Here is a 19348-nt window from a genome sequence, read left to right as displayed (position 1 = left end):
ATTTGGAGCCATGGAGAAGAAGACCTGGCTGTATTCCTGAACCATCTGAACAACATCCACCCTAACATCCAATTCACTATGGAAAAAGAAAAGGAAGGAACACTGCCATTCTTGGATCTCCTAGTCATCCACAAACTGAACCAATGTTTAGGTCACACAGTATACCGAAAACCCACACATACAGACCGATACCTGCACAAGAACTCCAACCAAAAAAGAAGCACAATCAAAACACTGGTAGACCAGGCAAAACGCATCTGCGAACCCCACTTCTTGGAAGATGAATTGAAGCACCTAGACTGGGCTCTACAGGCTAATGGTAATTCCAGCTCAGACATCAGTAGGGCTGTCAGTCCCAGAAAAACCCAGAGGAGTGAAGACAAGCAACCACCCAAAGGGAAGGTATTTCTACCATACGTTAAAGGAGTCACAGACAGAATAGGGAAACTGGTGAGGAAACATAACCTCCAAATAGTTTACAAACCGACCAAGAAAAGCCAGCAAATGCTGCACTCAGCAAAGGACAGGAAAGACCCCCTTACAGCCGCAGGGGTTTACTGTATACCATGCAGCTGTGGACAAGTCTACATAGGGACCACCGAACGCAGTGTCCAAAGAAGAATCAAGGAACACGAGAGACACTGCAGACTGGGCCAGCCATAAAAATCAGCAGTAGCAGAAGATGCCACAAACCATCCTAGGCACAAAATGCTGTTTGAAAACACTGAAATTCTGGACCATGTCAACCACTATTAGGTCAGAATGCACATGGAAGCCAGTGAAATCCACAAACACTTGGACAACTTCAACAAGAAAGAAGAAACCCTTAAAGTAAATAACGTTTGGCTACCAGTCCTGAAGAACACCAAACCAGGACTCAGCAAATGCAAATGAGAAACCACTCAGGGTCAGAGGGTTTCCCAGTAAATAATGATCACCAATTAAAAGACACTAATCCTCCTTTGCATATCCTCCCATCCTGAGGCCCTGCCATCAAGAAAAGAACAACACACAGATTAACATTGGAATCACTTCTCCTCACCCAGGATGACACAGTGTGTGTGTGTGTGGGGGGGGGGTATACCCACTCTCTTTCAGGTCAGCATTCTCTGAAGATGCCAGCCACAGATGCCAGTGAAATGTCAAGAATAAACTCTTATAGAGCATAACTACATAGCCCGAAAAACCCACAAAAGCTACAGGCCATCACTGTTTGGATGCTTACAAATTCTTATGCTTATTACTTGTAGACAATCTGTCTGACCTTGTCATTCAACAGCTGCCAGATTTTTATAGAAGTATGCACGGCTATGGAATTGGTGCTTTTGCCTTTTACCATTTACCTGAGAAATGCTTGAGAGATGTGTATTGCTGTTATAACAAAGGGATTGAAAAACCAAAAACCAAAACATAACATAAATAAGCTTTCTCTATAGCTGCATGAAAAGTAACAAAACAATGTATATAACAGAAGTATTCAAAACCAATATATATATAAAAGATGAAAAATCAACAAGAACAATAATGGCAAGCAAAATAATACAGAATAGCAAATATATAAAACAATGTAAACTACATTGAAGCAGGGTAACCCAAAATGTAATGCAAAAGGAAAAAGGCTAAGAGAAAGAGAGCGAGAGAGAGATCACACACAAAAGCTAAAATGGCTAAAGTTATAAATCTTGTTCCTATTCCAACAATTATAAGGACAAAATTTGCATTCTACTTGCACAGATTTGTATATTCACATAAGTTGTCATATTTTTTCTTTTGCAGCCCCTCCTTTTCCATTTGCAGATCATTGACAGCTTCTCTCTTTTGGGATTTCTGCATGTGGTGAGGGTATTTTGATGGGTGCCAATGGCAGATTGTTACTCTAATTAGGCAAGGCAAAGAATTCATAAACAGAAAGCACACTTACCTCATCCTTCTACAGAGGGCCATGGATCACACAGAATGCTTTATTCATGTGGAAATTGGTTGGAGAGGGAAAAATAATGATTCTCACATTTTGCAGAACTCTGCTATACATCAGACTATGCAAAAGGGGGTCATTGTTCCTGGCAGTCCAGCAATAGCTGAGTGGGAAGAGAAATTTGTCCACTACTACTCAGAGATCAGGCATACCCCTTAAGAAAGTGTCTGATGATCTGAGAATGCAAACAGAGAAACAGGCAAAAGTCAACAAAAACCGGAATCTTGCAAGGAACATGTTGCTAGGTCATTTGGCCATTTGAAAGCTCAGTGTCAATTCCTGACTGGATCACTCAAGGTTGTTGACTGCATGTGTCACTTTTTACAACATTTGAGAGACAAGGGACCAGGTGCTTCCAATTACTTCAGGATGCATACGCCAGTAAATGCTGGACAGTCTATGACAGTGATCGTGAATCTTTTAGAGGCCGAGTGCCCAAACTGCCACCCCAAACCCATTTATTTATTAAAAAGTGCCATGTCCCTCTGGCTTTCCAGTAACAAACTCTGTGCTGGGGTGACGGTGCATGTGCCCACAGAGAGGTCTCTGAGTGCCACCTCTGGCACATGTGCCATAGTTTTGCCATCACTGGTCTATGAGGATCAATGGAAAATCATGAAGAAAATCCCCAAAGAGGAGGCTGTCCTAGATGTGTTGGCAGAATGATGATGATGATGATGATGTGAGGCCTCATTATCTGTGGATCTGCCAACCACGGATTTAAGCATCCATGGATGGCAAGCCCCTGTTGTCCTCAATGGTGGCATGTGCATGTGGTTGTGCTGCCATTAGTGATAATGGACTTCACCTGAAGTCATGTTGTCCCTAATGGTGGCATGGCTGCATGCATACGCTACCATTGGGGACAATGGGACTTCAGATCCTATGTATTTTAAGAAGGGATACAATTTCACTATGCCATTGTATTTAATGAGACATAAGCATCCAAGGATTTTGGTATCCGTGGTAGGTCCTGGATCCAAACCTTAGTGGATACCAAGGGCTGACTGCATTTAAGAATGGATGATGCCAGAGACCACTCCCACTCTCTACAAGTGAGGTGGCTGGCAGCAATCTTTCCTCTGGGTACTCAACATCAGGCCACATTGCAGTGCTGCACAAGTGCCTAAAGTGGCAAGTATCAGGAACTGCAGCTCCCACAATCCACATGCAGGCAACAAAGAGATGCCAACTAATGCTCTTTGGTATATCTCCACAGATGTTCAAGTTCATTGGGACCCACCCAGACCTAGTAGTCCCAGCTTTCGGAGTTCCAGGAAGCAGACAGAGCGGACAGGTACAGCACCAGGTTTCTCTCCCTCTCACACACACACACACACACACACACACACACTTACCTTGGCAACATTCCCACCACCAAGCAAGAGTGGCGTTGATGGAAACATGGGCGCGCAGAGTAAACTGGGAAGCTTGTGTGAAGATAAACAACTGCAAGTTGCTGGAGCATGCCAGGAAAACAGCTGCTAGATGAAAGCACACCGAAGCCTGGCTTATCTCTGAAGAGGCACTTTGTTTATTTGTTGCAAAGACACACACGAGAACAATCACCAACACCACCCACCAACTACAACCCGAACAAACTGTACAAATGGACATCTGGGCTTATATATACATTTACCATGCAGCCACCTTCCCCAGCCCCTTCTTGTACAAGTTCCTGTGCATCTTGGAAAGATGACACAGTATATTTACATCTTGCTATGTGCTTCTGGCACACACTGTGACCTTGGACATCACCTGCTGGTTTCAGTTCCAGCTGCAGCCAATTCCAGGCTTCTGCAAAGTAAATGACCATTTTCTAAGTTTGTTACATCTGAATATTTTCATACACTCTATACATTAACAAGTGGGAGCTGCAGTGCTGCACAAGTGCCTGAAGTGGCATGTCTTAAGGACTGCAGCTCCCACAATCCACATGCAGGCGGCAAGGAGATGCCAACCAGTGCCCTCTGTTATGTCTCCGCAGGGGGTCGAGGCAATGGGAGCCCACCCAGACCTAGTTGGCCCAGCTTTCCAAGCCGTGGGAAGCAGACGGAGGGGGCAGGCCCAGCACCAGGTGAGACATACAGATATTCACCTTGACAACATTCCCACTACCAAGCAAGAGTGGGAGTTGCTGTGCTACTCACGTGCCTTAAGTGGCATGGCTCAGGGAATGCAGCTCCCACAATCTACATGTAGGCAACAAGGATATGCCAACCAGTGCCCTCTGTTATGTCTTCGCAGGGGGTCAAGGGCATGGGAGCACAGCCAGACCTAGTAGGTCCAGTTTTCTGAGCCGTGGGGTGCAGACGGATGGAGCAGGTCCATCAGCAGGTGAGACATACACACACACACACACACTCACCTTGGCAACCTTTCCACTTCCAAACAAGAGTGGGAGCTATGGTACTACACAAGTGCCTGAAGTGACATGTCTCAGGGAGTGCAGCACCTGCAATCCACCTACAGGCAACAAGGAGATGGCAACCAGTGCCCTCTGTTATGTTTCCACAGTAGTTCAAGCCCAGAGGAGGCCAATCAGACATAGGTCATGCAGCCATTCAAGCTCTGTGGTGGTAGAGGAGGAGGCGGATGCTGCAGTGGTGGAAGTGGCACATCCAGCACCAGGCAATACATCTCCCCTTGCCTCCTGCCATAGTGAGCTTCACTAAGGCACAGCTAAATGAAGTGGCATGCCACCTGTACTGGAACACCTACAATAACTACGATCTACAACCAGAGCAATGTCATGGCGCATACTTGTTGTCATGCCTCCATTGATCCTTTTCCATTTCATCCCTGTAGATCATGGCATCCACAGGCGGGAGAGGACTGAAACAGAGCAAGGGGAGCTGAGGGAAGTTCATGCATCCCCTGAAGCCCCCCTCATAAGTCAACAGCAAAAGAAGAGGAGGAAAGGTAATTTTGACCTAATTTTGTAGCTGTGAGGCATGCATACAAAGGTTATCCAAGTGATGGTGCCAGGCATCATGGCCTCAAACTACCATCTGGTTTTGGGTCACCTTACTCTCTTCTTGGAGTGGGGGTGTGGAAACTGTAGAAAGCTAGGGGCCTGCATTGCTGGTCCAAAAGACCTTGGAGTGGAATCAGTGGAGTGGCAAATCTTCTCTGGGTTTTAGTCCAAGCTTTGAAGAGCTGTTCACAGTGCAGAACCTTATCTGTCCAAAGGGATTCAAGCACCTTAGAATGCTCCTTTAAAATTCAGACTTTAACCCAGACAGGATTCACCACCTGCTTGGCATTACCACCACCCCGAGCACCACTAGAGATTCTGGGTGTTCTTCCTGCCTTCCTTGCTGCAGTTAGAAACTTTTTCAGAAGTACCCGGCAGACAAGCTGGGATTTGAATCCTAGTTTCCAGAATCATCATCCAATTTTTAAATCACTACTCCATGCTGGCTCCTTTCAAAACATGGGCAGGCTCAGAGAAATAGTTTAAAAGTATATTGAGAAATTTGAAAAGTTCAAACAGGCTAGAAAGCTTAACACAGTTTAAAGTCATGTGTCTACACTTTTTGAAATAAATGAATTATGCTCCAAAGGTTTTAGTTAAAAAGCCATGACAATGGGAGTTGAGGTAGAAGAAGGGCCTTTCATCTTCTTTGGAACCTAGGCATGATGGACCTGTGCTATAAATCTTTATAAAGTGGTAAATCCTAGGATTCCATTGGGTGGAGCCATGGCAATTAAAAGTGGGATCCACTTGTTAACAAGAGATCCTTGCTAATATGACAGATAGGTCTCTGAGCAGCCCTTAGTTTGGTGTTGTTTTTCCCTTTCTCTTTGCAGGTGCTGCAATTATGTTCTTCACCTTTGGTGTTATAGCAGTTGCTGCCATAGTTGCTATTTACGTGTTCAGTAAGGAGAACAGAAACAAGAATGAATATGACAGTAAGCCAAGCACCTGTTTGTTATTAGCACAATGCACCACCAAGATCCTAGATTTGACATTTTAGATGTTGAATGACTCTGAATGTGACTCACAGTCACTCTGGAGTTGTCAAGGAGTGGGCTGGGCTTTGCAAGTTGGTTCGCTTAAACCAGGAGTGAACACATGTGGAAGGATAGGGGCCCCCTCAGCCCCCTGGAGAATTTTGAGGGGAGCAGCCCTGACCACTCACCAACAATCATAATCATTTTTGGCCTCCAAATGCCCTCTAGAAATTGTGGGAGTATTTTGCCATGTTTTAGCCCCCAAACTGTTTTAAGCTGAAGGGATACATCTTTTAAACAACAGGAAGTGAACAGAAGTCGCTTCTTATTTGTTTCCTGTTTCAAAAAAGACCTCTACTGAGGCTCAGTTGGCCAGGAGGAAAAGGAAAACGATAGCCCAAAAATGCTCCCCATATCCTAAGGAGCTGCTGAGGCATGGTGGGGGGAATACTTTTTAACAGCTGGGGCCTGAAAAACAGCCCTGGAGCCCACAAGCTGCATTTTGACAAAATCTGGTTTATATGATTTCTATCCCACCTTTGTTTCATCTGCAGATGAGAGGCCCTCCCTCCATTCCAACTGCCATTGCCTTGGAGGAAGAGAAAAAGAGGCAGCTCCTTCATGCCCAGGCCCAAAGGATGGAAGGCCTTCCCTGCTTCCCAACTGCCACAGCCCTGGCCTTGGAGGGACAGAAGAAGAGGCAGGCACAGCTCCCCCATGCCTAGACACTAGCACTAGATGCAAGACTAAAGTGACTGAAGAAAGAGAAGGATCAACTGAGTTACCTTTCAAATCAACCGATATGTCACAAAAAATATTGGAGGAGCTTCAGTCACTAAAATCACAGATGTCAAAAAAGGAGGATGATACAGAAAGAGACCTGAAGCTGGAATTTAGAACAGTAATGAAAGAGATGAAACAATCAGTGGCTCAAATATCAACAGAACTAAAGCAGATAAATGAAAAGGTCCAGACACTGGAGGAAAAGACTGACAAAATGGATAGAGCTCGACAACGAGACTTGGTTCCTCTTGCCTTACCAGAGATGAGAGGAAATGAGGCATGTCTGAGGTTTAGAGCAATTCCAGAGCAGCCTAATGAGAACATCAGAGGGATAATAATTGAAATATTGACAACCTTCCTAGAGAGACAAATTTCAGAGATGGATTCGGAAGTGGGTCAGGTCTACAGAATGAATTCAAGCATCACCACACAGAGAAATTTGCCAAGGGATGTGATTGTTCATTTTGTGAGAAAGCAGACTAGAGATCAAGTTCTACAGCAACATTATGAAATCACCCTCAAGATTGAAGTTAAGGATATGGTTGTGATCAAGGAGATACCGGAGAGAAGTTTACATAGCAGAAAAGAATATGGCTTTCTGGCAGATAAGTTGAAGCAGAAGATTTTATTCAGAATGGAAAGATCAAAAGAAATGACCTTTACATTTGAACAGAGCAAATTCCAAGTGAATTATATACAGAAAGCTGAAGAATTTTTGCATAAATATAAAAGAGAATTGGAGGAAACAGGAGAGTTGGGAGAAGAGGAATCAGAAGCTACTTTGGAGCACGAGACAAATGAAGAATGGAAACAAGGGGAGGATAAAGATGATGAGAAAAAGATATGTTCGAGTGTTGTGGACTTTACTAAGCTTTTGGCCTGATAATTTATCCGAGGTGCATCATAAAGAATATTAATGGAGTAGAAAAGAAAAGAAAAACTCCATTATTAGAATGGACTTAAACAAGATATAATTTGCTTAACAGAATCTCATATTAGAAAAAAGGATATTAAATATTTCAGTTACCCTAAATTGGGTAAAGAAGCCACACAACAACACAGCTACGTAGAGAGGTCCACATTTATTGGGTCATCCTGCGGTCCATTAACCCAATATAAAAAGGGATTTTTAAAATAATTTGATTAATATTTATTGAAATTCTAAAATAAACATCTTGGAAACCTACAAAGCAACAACACATACAGAAAGAAAAAAGAAAGCAAGGAAGACATTAAAACAAACTAACATATATAGACCTACAAATCTATGTAGACATACAAAGAAACATCCTAACAACCCATTTATAAACCCTCCCCTGTAAAATGAAAAAAGACTACAACAGCAACTTTATATGGCTCATGCCCAGGGTATTGTGTAGACCGTATGTTCCTGTATGAACCAGCTTGGGCTCTGAGATCTTCGGGTGAGGCCCTTCTCTTAGTCCCACCACCATCGCAAGCATGGTTGGGGATGTGAGAGAGGGCCTTCTCAGTGGCTGCCCCAGACTCTGGAACTCCCTTCCCAGGGAGACCAAAAATGGCCCCCTCTGTGTTGTCCTTCTGTCAGCAGGCTAAGACCTTCTTATTCAGACAGGTGTTTATAACAGAAAACTTTTCAAGAATGTCCTGGGCATGTTGTATTATTTTAAAGTGTATGGTTTATAAAGTGCTTTTATCTTTTTAAATTGTATTCTATTTTTAAACAAATGATAATAGTAATAGTTTAATTCCATTTTAATTTTTGCATTTGTAAGTTTTTAATTATACTGTGCTTTTAAACTGTAAGCTGTTTTGAGTCCTAATTTTTTTGGGGGAGGGATGCAAATAAGTATAACAACAACAACAATCAATCAACAAAAAACATTCTACTTCCCATCAATTGTACCTTTACTATTTATCATGAATTCCCTTCTGAATTCAATAACCTTAACAATAACTTTAAATAAATTTACAAATATTATCTTCATTAAACTATATTGCTTTCTGCAATAATGTGTTGAAAGAACTGTCTTTAATATCTATATTTTAAAACCAATACTTACAGTCGGCCCTTCTTATACACGGATTTTTTATACACGGATTTAAGCATACACGGTTTGAAAATGTTCCAAAAAAGTATAAATTTACCTTGATGTTCCATTTTTTATTAGGGACACCATTTTGCTATGTCATTATACTTAATGGGACTTGAGCATACACGGATTTTGTTATACATGGGGGATCTTGGAACCAAACCCCAGCGTATAACAAGGGTCCACTGTATAACGTTACCTCACATTGCACTAATGTGAGTATTGCACAGGCCATTGGTGTTCCCCATTACAATGTACAGATGTAAGGTCTGTATAGTTAAAAAAAAAGTTGATAAGAAGAAAATAGATTCATTTGAAATGTGGTGCTGGAATAAAGTACTGAAAATACTATGGATGACCAAGAAGACAAAAGAATGGGTTCTAGAACAGATCAAGCCCGGTCTCTCTCTGAGAACCAAGAAATTGAAGCTGTCATACTTTGGCCCCATCATGAAGAAAAATGAACCATTAGAAAAGACAATGATTCTAGGAAAGGTGGAGGGTAGCAGAAATGAAGACCACATGTCATATGGCTAGAGTCAGTCAGGAAGAACACAGGCCGTGGCCTGTAGGACTTGAGTAGAGAGAATGAATATAGACGGGCTTGGAGATGTCACATCCAAAGGGCTGCCTTGAGTTGAAGTAAACTTGAGCACAGTTAGCAACAACCGTAAAAATACTCTGAACAGACTTTTTTTGCTGTGGTGTGCCTTCAAGTCGCCTCTGACTTATGGCGACCCTAAGGCAAGCCTATCATGGGATTTCAAGATTTCTTCAGCGGAGGTTTGCCATCCTGTGAAACTGAGAGAGTGTGATTTGCCCAAGATCACCCAGTAGATTTCATGGCTGGGCTGGTAATCAAACCTTGGCCTCCAGCATTGAAGTCCAACACTCAAACCAGTAAATGCAGATTAAGCAATTTTTAAAAAGTGTCAACAGGCTAAAAAGTTTGATGCACTTTAAAACCATGGCTGAAATTCAGCATAAGACTTACACATTCAGAAAATAGCACACACTACTTTTTGAGTCCTGATTCTGGGGGAAGACAGGCTATCGACCAAGTTTTTGTTATCACTGTTTGCTTTGACAGTGGTTTGCTGAGTTGAACGCTTTCAAAAAATATTTTTAAGATAAGCTGGTGATTTAAGATTGCCATAAGAGGAGAAAGCAGTTGTTTGCCTAGCAATTGTTTTAATTTGAGCACTGGGTGAGGCAGCTATCTTAAGGTTGACAGAGGGAAAATTTGAGAGAGCTCCTACACCTTTCATGATGGTGCAAAGGAGGGAATTTCATCATGTGTTGCTTGTCATGCAACCAGGTAACAAACAACACCTTCTGAAATTCCTTCTTTTACACAATCGTTAAAAGCACAGGAGACTTTTCCAGTTTCCATCTTGGCAACCGTAGCCTAAAGATAGGGCTATCTGTCTGAATTGTTCTACAAAACAGACATAACAGATCTCAAATATGAGTCGTCTTTTATTGTGTTCCTTAAAAACAAATTGCTAAACTATTGTTCACAACACCCTTCTCTCACACAATGCTATATATAATTGCTGGGAGCAAAGTACTGAGCTGCCCTGGAGTCATACTTTTGGACAGTTTAAGTTTCCAAAATGATGTCCAATAGACCAAGTTTAGGCTTCAGGTATCTGATGATGGAGCTCTTGATGTCCACTCTTGTGTTAATTAGTTAGAGAAAATGATACATTTTCTGTCTAAGGAAAAACAGTTACAATGATTTACTATCCAACTTGCTTGTAATAAGACAAAGGCACCTCAGTGTTACGAGAAATTATTTTGGATGTCAACACAAAACCCTAAAAATACTGTATAAAAGCTACCCCAGGCAATCAATTAGTAATACCATTTTTTCAAATAAGTAACAGTGAGGCTGAATAGAGTTAATACAGTTCAGGCACATCCAGACTAATTTAAAAGTCACAGATTTTGTTCCTCTTCTTTCTGATTTCATACTGAATTAAAATACAATCTTGGTGTAAAAAGGCTCTGAATGTCCCTACTCTTGGTTATAATATTTCTGTTTCCTTGACATTTTATCATGTTACCTATAAAAATATCAGTAGGGGATATACAATTTTTTTTTGAAAAAAAATGTTATTGGATCATTTCAGTATGAAATAATTCTTAAAACTCCAACAATCTGTCCATATTAGAGGTTTATGTAGCCAAGAGAAAACAGTACTCAAGCAACATTGGATCAAAATTCAAAATTACCTGAATACACTAGAAAGCTGGGCCAAAGCTAACAAAATGAAATTCAACACGGAGAAATACAAGATATAATAATAATAATAATAATAATAATAATAATAATAAGTTTTATTTATAGACCGCTATTCCGTAATGATCATAGCGGTGTACAATAAAAATTGCAATACAATACAAAAAATTGCAAGGCCTCTCTCCCCCTCAAGATGGTGGTCGGGGGGAGGGCTCTTAGTCTTTCCAGGCCAGGCCTCGTCTCTCCCCCTCAAGATGGTGGTCAGGGGGAGGGCTCTTAGTCTTTCCAGGTCAGGCCTCGTCTCTCCCCCTCAAGATGGTGGTCAGGGGGAGGGCTCTTAGTCTTATTGCACTTAGGGTGGAAAAATGAAATGCACAGATATAGGATGGGGGACACCTGGCTGAATTTAACTACATGTGAAAGGGATCTAGGAGTCCAAGTATACCATAAGTTGAACATGAGTCTACAGTGTGATGTGGCCGCTAAAAAGGCCAATGCAATTTTAGGCTGCATCAATAAAAGTATAGTGTCTAGATCAAGGGAAGTAATAGTGCCACTATATTCTGCTCTGGTCAGGCCCCACCTGGAATATTGTGTCCAGTTCTGGGCACCACAATTCAAAAAGGATGTTGAAAAACTGGAGCATGTCCAAAGGAGGGCGACAAAAATGATGAAGGGTCTGGAAACCATGCCCTATGACTTAGGGAGGTGGGGATGTTTAGCCTGGAGAAGAGAAGGTTAAGAGGTGATATGATAGCCCTGTTTAAATATTTGAAGGGGTGTCATATTGAGGAGAGAGCAAGCTTGTTTTCTGCTGCTCCAGAGACTAGGACCTGGAACAATGGATGCAAGTTGCAGGAAAAGAGATTCCACCTCAACATTAGAAGGAACTTCCTGACAGTAAGGGCTGTTCAACAGTGGAACAAACTCCCTCAGAGGCTGACAGAGTCTCTTTCTTTGGAGGTCTTTAAACAGAGTCTGGATTGCCATCTATTGGGGATGCTTTGTTTGAGAGTTCCTGCATGGCAGGAGGTTGAACTGGATGGCCCTTGTGATCTTTTCCAACTCTATGATTCTATGATTCTATGATATCTAATGATGGAGCTCTGTCCACTCCTGTTGTATTTATGCTACATCTTCTGTCTAAGGAAAAACAGTTACAATGATTTACTGTGCACCTTGCTTGCAACAAGACAAAGGCATCTCAGTGTTATGAGAAATTATTTTTGATTTCAGCATCAAACCCTAAAAATACTGTATAAAAGCTACCCCAGGCAATCAGTGAGGCTGAATAAATAGAGTTATTACAATTCAGGCACATCCAGACTAACTGAAAAGTCCCAGATTTTGTTCCTGTTCTTTCTGATTTTATACTGGATTAAAATACAACCTTGGTGTAAAAAGGCTTTGAATGAACTGGGAGCTGACAGTAAATATTCTGGGATAAAAACAATGTGCATGGATCTCCAAAATCAAATAAGTAACTTTTTTGGAATTTCTCATCTTTTTTACTCTTCCCTGCAATCCCCCCAAAGCCACAGCAATTTCTGTTTTTCTAGGGGAACTTTATTTAGCTCCGTCTGGGCATCGACAGGGGAAGCGTGTCCCTGTTGGTGCTCTTGGACATCTCAGCGGCTTTCGATACCATAGACCATGGTATCCTTCTGGGACGCCTGGCAGAGGTGGGAGTCGGGGGCACTGCGCTCCAGTGGTTCCGCTCCTACCTCACTGGGAGGTCCCAGATGGTGCAGCTGGGAGACGTGTGCTCCGATGAGAGGCCCCTCAAAACCGGGGTCCCTCAAGGAGCCATTCTGTCTCCCATGCTATTTAACATTTACATGAAACCGCTGGGAGAGATCATCCGGAGACATGGGGCGCGGGGTTATCAGTACGCTGATGACACCCAAATTATTTTCTCTATGTCTCCGACTGATGCAGTGACTGGGGATGGCATCTCTCCTCTCGTGGCCTGTCTGGAGTCAGTAATGGGCTGGATGAGGGAAAACCGACTCAAGCTGAATCCAGAGAAAACGGAGGTACTAGTAATAGGTTCTCCTGGTCCAGGAATGGCGGTGGCTCCACCTGTCCTGAACGGGGTCACGCTCCCTGTGAAGGACTCCGTGCACAGTCTGGGGGTGCTTCTTGATTCGTCGCTTCACCTGACGGCTCAGGTGAATGCGACGGTCAAGAGCACCTGTTATCAGCTTCGGCTGATTCGCCAGCTGCGCCCATACCTGGCCCAGAGGGACCTAGAAACTGTTGTACACGCTCTGGTAACTTCGAGACTGGATTTCTGCAACGCACTCTACATGGGGCAACCCTTATACCAAACTCGGAAGCTTCAAATGGTGCAGAACATGGCGGCCCGGCTGGTCACTGGTGCTCCCAGGACCAGCCACATAACACCGGTTTTAAGAGGTCTCCATTGGCTGCCCATTCGCTTCCGAGCTCAATATAAGGTGTTGGTAATTACCTATAAAGCCCTAAATGGCTTGGGCCCAGGATACCTAAAGGACCGCCTCTCCCCGTACATTCCGCCTCGCACCCTCAGAACGTCTGGGCAGCAGCTACTGAAGGTGCCTGGGGCTAGGTTAGCCTCCACTTCGCGGAGGACGTTTTCCATAGCTGCCCCAGCCCTTTGGAATGCGCTGCCCATAGAGCTCCGCTCGTCTACCACCCTGGCCCAATTTAGGAAGGACCTGAAAACCTTCCTATTCCAACAGGCATTCCCCGAATAAATATCCTGCGGGCCTCCCTCCTCTTTCGTGGCCAAGAGGTTGGGCCATGGGGCTTTTTACTGTTGGGTTTGAGTTTCTGTAATTTTGTATTTTGTGTGTTTTTATTGTATTTTTTATTGAATTGTGTCTTGAATTGTCTGTTTTTATGCTGTAAGCCGCCCTGATCGAAGGAAGGGCGGCATATAAATAAAATTTTTATTTATTTATTTATTTATTAATTTATTGGGCCATCCACAAGGACCTTCAAGACCATTTCCCTTATGTATACTGAGAGAAAACAGTACCCAAGCAACATTGTAGAGGCAAATTTTTCTCGATGTTTCTTTTAATAAGGAGGAAAATCACACATCGATCCACATTCACTCGCAAGTACATGCCAGGACTAAGGAAATCAGGAGTTAACTTGGAATAGTTGGGTGCTGAACTAATGGCGATACTTACACAAGACGAGGCTTGACTCCAGATCCAATTGTAAGAGGGATGGCGTGGGATACGGCTGTTCAGGTGAGCGGAGAGAGAATGGTCAGAGTTTACAGTGGCAGAGTATCCCTGTGTCTTCCGACTTGCCCACTGAGGATTGCTGCTTTCTGAGCTGGTTTCTTGAGAAAGGTGCTGAATATGAGAAGAATGACTTTCTACCCAGTGTAACTGGTTATATGTGATTACTAATAAGTTTTTCATGTATTTTAAGATCCATCCCAGACTTTCTGCAAGGAACTCACAGCAGAAACATTCCCTGCTTCTTAGATTATACTATATTATAGTACATATAATACAATTGCCTCAGATTGTACTATATTATACAGCAGCCCTTCTTATAAATGGATTTGTTATTCAAGCATCCACGGTTTGAAAATGTTCCAAAAAAATATAAATTTCAAGTATCAAACCTTGATTTTCCATTTTTTATAAGGGACACCATTTTGCTATGTCATATTTAATGGGACTTGAGCAGGGGTAGGCAACCTGTGGCCCGCGGGCCGGATGCGGCCCGGCAAGGCCTTGGGACCGGCCCCCGCCTGGTCCTGCTGCCGATTGCCGCCAGAGCCTTTGGCCTCTCACGTCAGGGCATGGGGCCTTTGGCCTATCAGGAGGAGGCAGGCAAGGGGGGCAATTCTCTATAGAAGCCTCCAAAACATGCATTTATATTAACATTTTTTTAAAATCAGCAAATTTTTTTGCGTGTCCTCCATTTATTTTAAAAAAAAAATGTCCTCCATTTGAAAATTTTGTCCTACATTGGTCCTGGTTTATTTATTTAATTTTTTAAAAAAATATTTACTTATTTAATTTTTGGCTTCGGCCCCCCAGTTGTCTGAGGGACAGCAACCCGGCCCCCGGCTCAAAAAGCTTGCCTACCCCTGGACTTGAGCATCCACGGATTTTGTTATCCACGAGGGATTCCTGCATGGCAGGGGGTTGGACTAGATGGCCCTTGTGGTCTCTTCCAACTCTATGATTCTATTACTATGACTCTATGACTCTATAACAAGGTCCCACTGTTAAAGATAAACATTAAAGATAAACATGAGAGAAAAATGTGTAAGAAATAAAGATAGGCAAGGGGGAAAGAATCTCTCTCTCTGTCCCCCCCCCCCCCCCACCTTGCCTATCTTTATCTCCGGGACATTTTTCTTTCATGTTTATCTTTCACTCACTATCAATTCTAGCAAACAAGCAGCAGCGCTCTCTGGAGGCCAAATTGGGAAATAACAATTTCTTCATTTTCACTTGATTTCCCAGAAAAGCCAGGGCAGACCTATCAACTTGGGTGTGGGCAAGAGAAAGAGAAAGGAATGTGCAGCGTGTCCAGATGTCCTAGTTGCAAAGGAAGACCAGGCACCACAAAATGTAGGACATTAAAAAGAAAGCTAACTAAAACACTCATATAAATGTAAGTGAATGCTTATCAGTCATGCTCAAAATGGAAGACATTTTGGCATTCCTCCTGCACAAAAGGTTGAACTGTAGGTCATGTCCTGGAAAAGGAGGCTTTCTGGTCACCCTGAGAACGTGTGTGTGTTTAGGAGAAATGGAGTAGATGGACAGCTGAGCAAAAAAAGTGAGCCCAGAATGGGAATGGTGGGCATGCATGAGTAGAAAAGTAATAGAATTAAAAAAAACAGGCACCTTCAGAGGTGATTAATTTTAAACATGTGAACATTTGAGCAAGTGTATTTGGAGTTTGATGAATGCCTAGCTAAGAAGCCCTCAATGTGCAGGCTACAGAAACATTTATATTGATCTACATTTATTTGGCCCAAAATTCTAGGTTCTCTGTCGCATTGTGTCATCAGGTGGCAGATATCAAATTCCTCAAGAGTAGGGGGGGGGGTCTCCATAAATTTGATATCTGCCACCTAGTGACACAATGTGATACTGCAGCTTAGAGACACATTTACACAGAGGACAACAGATCCAGGGGTAGCTGTATTGGCCACATAGAAAAGTACAATATCCTCCAAAAGCCACCAAACAGTGATACCTTTGTTGGTCCAACCAAAATGCACATTATACATGTTGCAAGCTTTCAAAGCTCCACTGGCTCCTTCACAGGCAAAGGTGTTAATAATCACACTGGAGGAAACAAATAAAAATGACGATATTAGTCATAGGCCTGCACTTTGTCAAGATGTGGTTGCTGTCCTCTGTTTTGCATGCTCACCCACCCTAAGCAGTGAGAAGTCTGTTTAAAAAGCTGCAAAAGGCATCTGAGAATTTTTCCTCCTTCAATACATATGAATTAGTCCTGAATCAACCTGGTTCTTTTCATTATGTAGGATACAGTCAAATCAATTCCGCAGGACTCATTTATTCTTAATCAAACCTCTGTTTGGGTAAGGAATTTGGGCTCAATATGTTGTTCATACATACAGAAACTATTTCAGGTCCACCTTTTTAGTTCAGATCTCAGACACATGGCTAGAATTATGTTGGGACATTATAATAGTGTAGAAAGCATTGCACAAGCACTTGCTCTTTCTCAGGTCATGGAGAAGTAGTCCGCTAGAGCAGCTATTCTGCAAGTGCACATAACAGAATACCCTCTAACTGTCCCAATTTGGCTGGGAAAGTCCTGATTTATCCTTGATTCTCCCATTTTTCCAGCTACTTTTAAAGTGTCAGTTTTTCTGTCTTCGTTCCATTTCCCCCTTGCCCTCAGCTTACTTTATTATTGTGGCAAATGGAGTTCAAAGTGCAAAAGTCGCTTGCATTCTGTTAACTCAGCAGTGGGAAGAGGAGAGGAAGGGACAGAATCATGCAAACTATGCAAAAGATTACCATCATAATTAGAAATTTAATATAATTAATTAATAATTGAAATATAGTCTCTCAAAAACAGTCAAAACAATTTAAAATAGCCATTTTAAATACATGTTTTTAAAGGTAAGAAATGGTTTCAGTGACCTACAAAGGCCTCTGGTTGAAATCCTGGAAGATTAGCGATCAGCAAAGATGAAAATAATCCACAGGGACCAAAGATGAAAATCTGGCCTTACTTTAACTCTCCATCTTTCCCACAGTCCCTTTGTTTCAGGCCCATTTTCCTTTTACTTTTATATGCTCAGCCCTGAGAGATTTTGCTCAGAAGAGCAGCCTGGCAAGAAATGCCACTGTTTCTAATTCATAATTCTTTGCAAGCTGTGCCATTCCTGGGCGGCCGTTCTCATTACTACATTTCAAGAGAATGGGAGGCAATTCTACATTCTCTGGACTTCTTCATTCATTCAGTGCATTCCATTTTCTTGGAAGTGTGATCTCTTGTGGCATATAAAGTCAGGATACACCTCCTTTCTGTGGCTGAAAGAGTTAATGGAATACTGTCCAGAAACTGAAATGTGACCATTACGTTAGCCCTTTAAACGCTAGCCCTTTATAAACACAGAGAAGCCCTTTAACTGGTCAGCTTCCCTATCTTGCTAGTTCAGCACCTGGGACAGAGTTCATGCAGGTACAGCAGACCCTACCTGATAGCTTTGCTGCTCAGGTTGTTGCTGTTGCTGAGCACCTTCAAATCATTTCCAGCTTTTTGTTGTTTGTTGTTGTGTGCCTTCAAGTCATTTTCTGACTTACGACATCATGGGGTTTTCTTGGCAAGTTTCTTCAGAAGGGGTTTGCCATTGCTGTCCTCTGAAGCTGAGAGAGTATGACTTGCCCAAGGCCACCCGGAGGGTTTCATTGTCAGCAGAACTGCTGGGTCCAACAACCACTGTCAGCAACTCAAACGAGTCCTGTGGTTAAATTAGACCTTTGAGCAGAGCAAGCCGGCAATTTTCAGCAGAAACGTGGTTCCAGAGCCAGATGAGATAACAACAGCTGGATGTCTTCCAGGAACTGAAGCAATGCAGGAACCTCCAGGGACACAGAGCAAACCGATGCCAGGCTTCTGCTGATAAATGACCAGAGAAGCCAAGTCTCCTGAAGTGCTCTTTATTCACAGTGCTATAATACAGATACAGATCTCCAAAACGCATACCATACCAACTCCTACTACAAACCCACAATCTATCACTTGAAACCCCTGGGTTTATATAGACTCCAGACCATGTGGTCTCCCAAACCCAGTGAGTTCAGGTGTGTAACCATGACATGTGCCCCCTGTGTAATCCAGACACATTGTTTCATCATCCATGGCTACGTGCACCTAGACACCAGTGTCCTTGAGCCTATGAGCTTCAGCTGTGCAAATCAGCCTTGTCTTTCTGCTGAATGCTCATGGCCAAACACACACACACATCAAGCCCTGTGTGCTGTTTTAACCCTTGACACTCCAACATTCATGGCCAAGTTGGAATTTGAACCTTGCTCTCTAGAGTCGCAGTCTAATGCTTAAACCACTACGGCACAAAATCATGGTGACCTTGTCATGGAGTTTTTGGGGCTGAGAGTGTGTGACTCACCCAAGGTCACCCAGTGGGTTTTCACGGCTGAAATCACTACACCAGGCTGGCTATCAGGTAAACTGGCATACGTAGAGAATTGATCAAGGAAGGGAGATTGGGACATTCAGGTGAACAACCATCAAAAGTATTTAAAGGCTGTCAGTTAAAGTGAACCAAAGTGCAGACTCCAGGTTGAATGACAGCCGTGACCTACTTAAGAAAGCAAGGTATTTGCCAATTCTTCTTATGTGCCTCATAGCAAAACAGTAGTTTCTTAGGGCTTGGGGCATTTCTTGTTACTGTTTTAAAACAACTTGCTAGCTCATGGTGCCTAACATTTGCAGTAAAAATGAACATGCCGTTGTCGATTGTTAACATGGATACTTTTAAATGTAACTGTCATTAAGATGAAGTCATGGGAAACCTGAAAAGTATGCTCCAAGTATTATTATTATTATTCTCATGCTCTGTAATATTTCAAATCTTTGGAATAGGCAGTGCCAGACCTCTGTTGTCGATCGTTAACATGGATATCTGGCATGGATAACATGCCAGACCTCTCCTCCTGGTTCAACCTCAAAGAAGACCAGCTTTTTTCATTTCATCAAAAGTGAAAGATGGCAACAACAGGCATCAGGTGACTAAGCGAGGCAGGAGTTATTTGGTAGGGTTACCTTGGGCATGTCCTCTTTTTC

The 19348-nt window shown here is 42.7% G+C and overlaps 1 protein-coding gene and 1 long non-coding RNA gene across 4 annotated transcripts in view; one reads left to right on the top strand and one right to left on the bottom strand.

The window, feature by feature from the left end:
• Window positions 1–8640, top strand: part of LOC149320445 (uncharacterized) — a 37719-nt gene extending 29079 nt beyond the window's left edge. For 2 of the 3 annotated variants that reach the window (XM_089501202.1, XM_089501194.1), the window contains 6 exons: window positions 3195–3272; window positions 3963–4052; window positions 4223–4312; window positions 4784–4897; window positions 5789–5890; window positions 6487–8640. In XM_089501202.1, coding sequence (XP_089357328.1) covers window positions 3195–3272; window positions 3963–4052; window positions 4223–4312; window positions 4784–4897; window positions 5789–5890; window positions 6487–7598 — 1586 coding nt within the window. In that variant the 3' untranslated portion in view covers window positions 7599–8640. Of the gene's footprint in view, window positions 1–3194; window positions 3273–3305; window positions 3780–3962; window positions 4053–4222; window positions 4313–4783; window positions 4898–5788; window positions 5891–6486 lie in introns of those variants that run through there. The other variant, XM_089501210.1, reaches the window with a different exon arrangement.
• Window positions 8641–14152: 5512 nt separating this feature from the next.
• Window positions 14153–18018, bottom strand: LOC149320444 (uncharacterized). Its single transcript, XR_016278934.1, has 3 exons — window positions 17739–18018; window positions 16256–16347; window positions 14153–14382 (listed from the first exon to the last, which is right to left on the bottom strand). It is a non-coding gene; the product is annotated as an uncharacterized LOC149320444 (long non-coding RNA).
• Between the last annotated feature and the right edge of the window lie 1330 nt (window positions 18019–19348).

This window comes from Sceloporus occidentalis, unplaced genomic scaffold (assembly GCF_023333645.1).
Source record: "Sceloporus occidentalis isolate IW3139 unplaced genomic scaffold, rSceOcc1.0.p SCAF_1, whole genome shotgun sequence".
Taxonomy (NCBI): Eukaryota; Metazoa; Chordata; class Lepidosauria; order Squamata; family Phrynosomatidae; genus Sceloporus; species Sceloporus occidentalis.
Note: the sequence above shows the minus strand (reverse complement) of the source record. Positions and strands in the feature narration are given on the sequence as shown.